At 37.9% G+C, this 9,025-nt stretch overlaps 1 protein-coding gene across 6 annotated transcripts; it reads left to right on the top strand.

The window, feature by feature from the left end:
- Positions 1-345: 345 nt before the first annotated feature.
- Positions 346-8,418, top strand: mbpa (myelin basic protein a). Of its 6 annotated transcripts, XM_038725851.1 has the most exons (7): positions 346-652; positions 2,888-2,983; positions 3,494-3,520; positions 5,004-5,024; positions 6,501-6,584; positions 6,696-6,716; positions 7,139-8,418. In XM_038725851.1, exons 1-6 carry the CDS (start codon positions 533-535, stop codon positions 6,696-6,698), a joined length of 351 nt encoding a protein of 116 aa, XP_038581779.1. In that variant the 5' UTR covers positions 346-532; the 3' UTR covers positions 6,699-6,716; positions 7,139-8,418. The 6 variants fall into 6 exon arrangements, with proteins under 6 accessions (XP_038581779.1, XP_038581777.1, XP_038581782.1 ...); XM_038725849.1 differs by lacking the exon at positions 6,696-6,716; XM_038725853.1 differs by lacking the exon at positions 5,004-5,024 and having other exon boundaries at positions 348-652.
- Positions 8,419-9,025: the final 607 nt, after the last annotated feature.

A 9,025-nucleotide genomic window follows, 5' to 3' on the forward strand; every position in this document is an offset into this window, starting at 1 on the left:
TGACACAACAAGCGTTTCCTTTCTTCTGGGCCTCTCCATATGTTAATCTGGGTGACTGTACATCTAATTTAAACACAATCCATTAAGAAAATATATGAGGCTGATTCAACAATGGCCTCACAGAGCTGTGGACTGCTTTGCATCAGGGTGTGAGTGCAGACTCAGAGATAACCCTTGTTGTCCCTGCGGCCTGCGTGAAGCAGATGGGGAGAGGAACAATGGCTGTGCCCATGCGGAGGGCGGCAGTGACTGACACAGCCACTGAAGCTCCAAAGAATGCCTGGATCCAAGCCAGAACCATGGATCTCACAGCAAATGCAACCACCCAACACCCCACCTGACCCTCCTCATGTCCCATGGTGCCCTGGGACTGAGGAGACAACACCTTCAAAGACGGCCCCTGCGCATCAGAAGAGCTGCAAACCACCCTGAAGAAGCAGCAGAGCCGTGTTTTGGCACTGTGGACTTGCTTGGAAGAGGACTACTTAGTAAATAAGAGAGAGGTCAAATCCACCCAACCTCAGCAACTAGCATGGCTACGGCAAGCACCTCAGGGCAGAGCACCTTCGGGCTCGGGAGGAAAAAGAAGAACCCTGGTCTAATGGATCAGATTAGCAAGTTCTTTGGTGGAGACAAAAAGAAAAGGAGCAAGGTGAGTTTTTTTCAAATTAAACATCACTGCTCCCAATGTCTCTTAAAACTTTAACATCATGCAAAAATAATTTGATAATTTTTCATCATTGTACTACAATACTGGGCTAAATTCTACAAGGTTTTAGTGCTTTGTTGAATTTGGAATTGTTAGAAATTCTAGTGCTGTCTGGTGTGTCTAGTTGAAGAATTTCAGTTCCTCCGCATAATTACAATCATCTGATTGATAGATTATGTGGTTTTGTTGCTGTCCTGTGAAAGCAATGTCAGCTATTCATGAGCTAGGAAAACAACCCTGTTTTCAGTTTTGTGACAGTTTTTTAAAGATTATCCATTATTTGTAAATGTTTTAATAAAGTTTAAGATGTAAAAGTTGGGGTGGGCAGCACATTTCTCACATCTCAGCACATCTCCTTTCACTTGTCTCCATAACTTTCAAGATACTTTTTTAGAAAATAATAAATATTTATAGAAACATTCAAATTAACTTCTAAGTTACAGTAACACCCTGCACAAGCAGATACTAGTTCTAAGGAGAGAAAGTGCATTTCTCAGTTTGAGGTTTTGCACCTTGCTGAAGGGCTTTTTGACAATAGCTGCCGGTGCTCTGCTCCTTTAGAGCAGAGCACCGGTGGCTTATTTCCCTAACCAGACGCCACTTTCGAATGGTGATTCTCTAAATATATTATTCTAAATATGATTATTTTTTGAAGAAAAAAAACTGTGATTTTAATGTAATTGAAAGAGAAAATTTAAACTCACTATTCTTCTGAATTTTTTTTTTTTTTTTTTGCCAGCCGACCCTTTCCTTTAGTTTTATCTTTATCTTTCATATAGGTTGATCTGTTTTATATTTATCTAAATTATGAAAATTTAATTATTTAGACTGTTGACTGAGAAGTGGTTGTAACTGAATTTTAAGCAGGTGCTTTATGTGTTACTTGAACATATTATGTATGTATGTATGTTTTAAATGACTATAAAATCATTATTATCTTACTATTATTAACCAAAAATGTCTCTTAAAGCATTAACAACTGAATTTTCAAAACATGCAGTCTTCAGTCCAGATTTTTCTGAAAAACTCTTTTATCCAAGTTCAGATTCTTGCAGTACAAGTTAAAGAAATAATGTGTATATCCACTGAGATGTTGTGAAAGAAGAAGTAAGCCTACGCTAAATTTACCACGGTGCAGGAACATTTTGTTTGTAATGTCAGCCTGGCCCTGAGCTGCAGATAGAAAACCTCTTTCAAGTTCAAGAGTCAACACTCTGTGATAGCAGGGGCCCTCTGCAGTCAGAGCTGCTCTCATACAGACCCCTTTCATCTGACATCCAAGTCTGTTTTTGAGTACGTATAACACGTGCATGTCAGATCTCGAATTTTGTGTATTCAGTAATTTTTAGAAAGACGGTGTAAAAGAAAGGTTTGTGCTTAGATCTTTTCCCTCATATGTTATAAGCTCTCTGTCCTGCACTTGTAATATAATACACCAAAAAATTACCAAAAAACAACCACAAAAGGTTTAAGATTCATGATTTTTACTTTATAATATTGATGAAACTTAAAGACAACTAACAGAAAATACAAGATAATTAGGATGAGCAGATGCCAGCAGCGCAGACAGAGAAGGTCAGATATGTGAGGTTGTTTTGAAGGTCGTGTTAGCTGCACACTTCAAACATATACATACTTCATACGCCCACAAAAAAAGAAGGGACTCGTGACTGACTGGTTTCACACAGAGTGACAGTTTGTCAGCCAGCTACGTCTGATAAAGCTTAAATGTTGTATATTGTATATTTATATGTATATTGTACTTTCACGTTGTTTGAATTTAATATTTTAATTGCCTTTAATTGATTCAATTTTCAGATTTCTCATCATAGAATGTTGTTTGAGTCCTTTCTTGTAGTTCTTGTCTACTTCAATTGGTTTCTTTCTCACGTTGTGAGACTTTAAACCCATTAAGGCCTTGACACTGTATATATAATTATAAAAATTATTATATAAGGAGGTATGGTGCAGCTGGACTTTCAGGAAAGAAATTATGCCTATTCAAGCTCATGCTCAAACTAATCCATCATGAATATATTGCATAGAAATAATTTTCAGTGCTTTTGAGTTATACTGATGCCATTTGATTTGATTTCAATCAGTAGCATTTTGCTCTTGTGGTATAACAACATACCATGTCAACACATACAGTTACGTGACCTCTGTTGATCCTCACAGGGGTCATTCCGGGGTCACCTGGCTACCTCACCCCAGCAATCCTCCGCTCGCCGCCGGACCAATGAAAATGCTGTGGTGCATTTCTTCAGGAGCATTGTAAGTTGTTTGGATTAAATGATATCATATTGTATAAATCATATCACAGATCACACACATATTTTACATACTTTTAACCACGAATGTAAAGTCAGTTTTGTTGCGTCATGCCAGCATTCTCAGTTTTATTCAAATCGTAAATGTTTTTTGACCTCAACAGAGAGAGATGTTTTGCTCTGAGACTGCCATGAGTTGCATAAGTCAGAATGCAGAACAAACCAATTTCCTCTAATTTATACTGTGTGAGTGTGGAACTGTCAGTGTTTTCTTTTAATTTACTTTGGATCCAACTCTTGGCATCAATAGTGCAGCAGCGTTTCAAAAACAGCCAAACTGTTTTCCTCCCTCACTGATTACAAAGCTGCGTGACACCTTCATTTACATACTGATAAAAAAAGAGTTATTGGGGGAATTTTCATTCATTTGTTTATTACAAAGCAGAGTTTGTTATTCTTTTTTCCCTGCCCTGTGCAATCAGTCATTCTGTTGTTGTTGTTGCTTGGTGTTTAGGTTTCCTCTCCTCGTCCTAAATCCAGGGTGAGTGTCATTTTTTCACAATATCTGTTTTATTGATCATTCCAGAGGTGTAGCCGCAGGGTGAAGATCCAGACGTGCACTGATACATCACATTTTAGTCATGACGTCCTTGTCTGACATGTTCTCCATCATATTTTTCAATGTCATAAATATCTAATATCTGCATTTTTTTAAATAGCAATTTGTTTGAATCTTTTTATTGGATGTCCACTTGGAGTTTTATTGGATACACGGGGGTAGGATATTTGGGTACATTTGATACATTTAAGCCATTATGTGTGGGATTGATAACCATTCAGTAATGGTAGGCTTAAGCTGCTGTCAGACAGCAGCCCCCTCCACTATTGTTTACAAACAAACATTTGTGCCAAATAATTTTAAATATACTATAGTCACATAACAGGACTAAAATTTAGCCACACTAGTGGTTAGCCACAGCATGCTAACATGTTCACAATGACGATACTAACATGCTGGTGTTCAGCAGGAATCATGCATGTTCCCCATATTGGTTTGCCACCATGCTAACATCTGCTAATAAGCACTTGTCACTAGTTTAGCTAATTAGCAATAAACACTGTTTTTTAGATATGTTTAGCTATTGAATGGAATGTCATTAGTTCAGTAGATATTTCATTGTCATAAGCCAATAACCTGGGTAAATTAAAATTTCAACCTGATGACTGAGTAAAATTCCACGGATCGCTAATGTCATTGGGATACATCCTTTGGGGGAATCGAATGGACCAACTTTAATGGTAATCCATCTTTTAGATAATGTGCTGATAATTCCCTGGGTGATTGAACCATTCATCCTGTTAGTAGCACTATATAAAGGTCATGACATCACCAAAGTCAGTAGGCTTTATCTTCTGGGGACCATGAACGTTTGCACCAAATTTAATTGGAATCAATCTTAAAGATGTTGCAGCGCTAACATGGTACGAATATTCTACACATAGTGGCTTAAATTGTAGATGGGGGTATTTCAAAATAAACGATAATTTTTCTGCTTTCTAATGATTTATAATGGTACATTTTGTTGCTCTATGTGTAGCTATAATGTAATTACTGGATTATTGGTCTGTTAACTGACCAAACACTGACCTTTTATGTGACTGGTTCCCATTCTGTGGGTCAGGGCCCCTCTGATGGGTCACATGGTAAATCTGTGAAGACGATACTTAGCTAAATACATTTATATTAATATTTTTCTTTTCTCTGGTCAGGCATAATTTGGATAGTTTTACCTTTTCTGGCCACCAAAAGGAAAAATTTTAACGAGTCCAAAATAAAAATGTTGGGAACCACTGGTCAACACCATAATTAGAAATGGCTGGATGAAGGTTTTAATTTGTTTTACTTTACCACCACATCACTGCTTATCTTGCTACTGGATGATTCTCAGATGTGTTGAGGCAGATGCAGGTGCCACCACGCTCTCATCTCATCATGTCACTGTTTGTTTGTCTTTCATGTCCAGTGGAGAGATGTCTTGGGCTTGGTACGTGACAAAATCTTCCCTTTCTGAATCAAACAAAAGCCCCACTGCTGTCTGCACTGCTCTGTGTTTGTGTGCAATGATCCCATTTCCATCTGTAGAGAGCTCCTCCGCAATGTGTCCTTTGTCTGCAGCGCACCTGTTACCTAACCTTCAGTCCTATTCTCTTTCTCACGTTGCAGTTTCACTGCTTTGCTCCTTGAAGAGAAATGCCTTTAACACCTGAGCATGTGGATTCAAGACATATTCGAAAGTAGATGCTGATTCACCAGCATTTACATTAGTAGCTGAAAGACAAAGCTTCCAGCAGCTCACTTTTGTCGGGTGCCACAAAAATATCACTTTCATTCTCTGGTTGATCAGTCAAAAATATTTATTAATTTATTTTTGACACCAACAATTACTGGCTTATTGGTAAATGTATTACATTTCAACCCCCCACTCCCTCCTTTGCTTTAATCCAGAGTGACTCACTGCTTCTGGATGACTTTGAAACAGCTCGACTATTTATGAACCACAACCGGTAAACATTTTCTCTTAGGACCTCTTGACCTGCATCACCCTCGTCCTCCTCATCTTCCACACCACTCCTTTTCTGTAACACATCCATCCCCTCTGTGCCAGAGATGACTCACAGATCTATCTGTTTTGGCTTCCCACCTTATACTCATCTGTCCGACAACTGTGGACAGCCATTTGTGTGTCATTTGACGCTGATTTTCCACTTGTGTCCTCTGTTTCCTGTCAGTTCACTGTGGACTTTATCTTGTCTTTTTCATCCATTTTCTTTCCCCTGAAGGTTGCTGTTATCTGAGACTGGTCCTGTCACATGTTCATGTTTTTCTCCATGTCTCTATCACCTTATTCTCTCACAATAACATATCAAAAAAACATAGACAACTGTTTCTTCGCACTGCTGCTGTTGCAGAGAAACCACATACCTGCAGTTAGCACAAGAGTCAAATTAGGTTGTATACTGAAACAATTGTATGTTCTTTACACCTTTATATCTTGTGTATAGCTTCTAAAAGTTAAATAACCTCACATCAGTCCACCTTTATTGTCCACATGGGAAACTATCGTAGCAAAGAACTTAATGAAAACATAGATCCAAATACCAAAAGGTCAATTCCAATGCAATTAAAGAGGATGGATGGTAAACAAAGAGATGTGTAAAATGTCCAAAAAGTACAAAAGTTTGGGCACCAATAAGGAAGTATGCTGTCATTTCTTCATTTTGGAAAGATGTTTTTTGTGGATATGTGTTTTTTGTTCAACAACAGCAATAATTCTCTATAACATTTTTAAGCACTTGTTTTTTGTTTGACATTTTGTAAAAGTAGTGGGACGTCTGATGTTCTCATCAATGTAAAATTAATTAAACGTCTGGTTAAAGGTTATACAATGACAAAGTAGCAAGCGTGTTCTCAGGTCCTGGTTTCAGGTCTTCATCTGTGCTTATAGAGCATCTTTTTCTAGGCCTCGTCGCCCCGTGCCGAGAGCACAAAGTCGCCAGTCAGAAGACGCAGAGACCAAAGTACACTGTCCAGAATCTTCAACCTGGTGAGCTTACCGCTCGTTTGCCTCCTTGTTGTACACAAGATTTTCTCTTTCTATCTTTAAACTGGGCTTCATAAACACTATTTTCTATCTGTGTTTGCCCAAATGCAACAGTGATGCTCTCATCAGAGATCAGTGAGTAATAAATAAATACAGTATAATGATTCATCATTTCAGTTGGAATACTTTTCATTCATTTTCTTTCATTGACACGCTTTCACAGCAGCCTGTCATCATAATAAACTAACGAGCTTAAGAGCAACATTTGCATTTTTACAGTGACATGTAAACCCAAATATTACATTCCTCATACACATGTTCATTGATTATTTTTCTGCAAATGTCATCTACCTTGACTCTCTTATTTATTTTCAGTGTGGATGATCCCCTTGAATCCCAATAAATGTGAATAATTTGACAATCAAACCTTTCATGACCTTTCAGCACAGGTTTAACTTGAAAACTACATCACCCCAGATTGCTCTTAGACATCATCTCTGGGGATAGAAAATCCATGTTTTTCTCAGCCACGTCATCATCCTCCCTCTTCTTTCCAGGGAGAAACCAAGTCCCGTCCACCCCCTAAACGCTGGAGCACCATCTTCTAAGCTCTCCGCCGAAGGCCAAACCACAGATCCAATGCCGACGGGACAAGATGAAGGAGAAGGAAACGATCTGCAAGCGGCGGACTCACAACCTCAAGAAATGTTAACCGACTAACACAAGCCTCCTGTATGTTTAGACAGTGACACCACATTGACACAGTATGAAACCACTCTCCAGGCATGTACGTGGTCATAGTGCCAGTTCTCTTTTTAATCCTACTTCTAAGCATATCCTATTTCATTCATTATTTAGCTGTTTACAAAAGGTTTGGACATGCTTTTAGTAAAATATCTTACTGTAAAAATCATCCATTCAAGTATCTTGGTCTGATGGTGCTAGTGTCTGCTGTCTGACGTTCGTTCATGGCAGATATTTGTTTTTCTACTTGTCTTTTGTCATCTGCATTTTGTACATGAGTGACGCTTTATGTATCTCACTTTCACACAACTCACACACCAAACAAACCATTGTTTTTGTTTCACATGTGAAGTCCAGATAAAGAGTGTTTGTCGTTGTTGTGTTTGAGTGAAACGTATGTTGCAAAGAAATACATTTGAAAATACAACCGGAAACATGCAGTATATTCATTTATTAATGTTGTTTCATTATGCTTCAGTGTGGTTAATAAACATGTACAGTATGTTGCCATTCAAATCTATCAAAAAATGCCCTTTTCAAATGCACTGTTTATAAAAGTAAATAATACAACTTAAAATTCCTGAAAACTACTGGTCTGCTCTCTTTTCTATATAGCTTTTGCATCATCTATTGTGAGTTATCTGTTTGCATCTTAAATTAAATTTTAAGTTTTAATGTTATTTGTGTTTTATTTAGGAGATGACAGACAAAGGTTTTATCTGACGGTCAGATAGTAAGTTGTTCAAAGGTTTACGGCTGAAGCACCAAGATGGTATGAGGGGTTTAGTAGCCTGAAGGGCAGGGTATTGACTTCAAATGTTCTGACGTATAATTTGTCAATTTTATTTTGTTCATGATAAATTACATTGCCACTCTCATTTGTTCATGCTCTGTTTTTGTATGTTCACTTTAACAGAATAGTCAAAATCATTGTAAAGATTGCTGACATGTGGTGGTGCTACAGGAATAGGAACTGATACTTAGAAAACTGAGTGTTTTGTTTCCTCTTAATGAAAAACTCTGTCTTTAATGAAATGTCTAATTGGAAATAAACCTGGTTCGTCTTATCTCTGTTATTAAATATTGTAAAATATGACAACTGTGTTGTCTTTATTACATCTATTTTTTCACATTTCATGTAGTCAAAACAGAATGAAAGACACATACAAATGCACATTTTCAATTTGTTTTGAAGAAATGGTTTGACATTTGGGTAAATATGCCCTTTAGCTTTCTTGCAGAGAGTTTAGGAGATAATATCTCTCTCACATCTGTATGGTAAATACACCAATTGGCTGTAACATTATGACCACCTGCTGGTAATAATAATAATAATCTCCCTTTTGCCGCCAAAATAGCCCATACCAGTCGAGGCATGGACTCCATTGTGTATGCATTGTGTGTTCTGTCACCTTTCTATCAGAGTGTCAACTTTTTAACAATTTGACCTAGAGTAGCTTGTCTGTTGGATTGGACCATACTGGCCAGCCTTCACTCCCCACTTGCATCAATGAGCCTTGGCCGCTTTTCATAGGTACTGCAGACCATTTTGGAGATACTCTGACCCAGTCGTCTAGCCATCATACATTTACACTAGCCCATTTTTCTTGCTTCTACAACATTAGCTATGAGGACCAGGACACAATGTTCATTTGATATATCCCACACACTGACAGCCATAGTAAAGAGATAATCAGTGT

The sequence above is a fragment of the Micropterus salmoides genome, unplaced genomic scaffold (genome assembly GCF_014851395.1).
Source record: "Micropterus salmoides isolate LMB-PRFRI ecotype aquatic unplaced genomic scaffold, ASM1485139v1 Ms_hic_scaffold_17, whole genome shotgun sequence".
Lineage (NCBI taxonomy): Eukaryota > Metazoa > Chordata > Actinopteri > Centrarchiformes > Centrarchidae > Micropterus > Micropterus salmoides.

Excerpts from the sequence above, each read along its gene's own strand:
- mbpa (XM_038725849.1), top strand. The coding sequence starts at position 533 with ATGGCTACGGCAAGCACCTCAGGGCAGAGCACCTTCGGGCTCGGGAGG. Across the intron at positions 2,984-3,493 it reads TGCATTTCTTCAGGAGCATT|GTTTCCTCTCCTCGTCCTAA; the intron begins GTAAGTTGTTTG and ends CTTGGTGTTTAG. Across the intron at positions 3,521-5,003 it reads CTCCTCGTCCTAAATCCAGG|TGGAGAGATGTCTTGGGCTT; the intron begins GTGAGTGTCATT and ends TTTCATGTCCAG.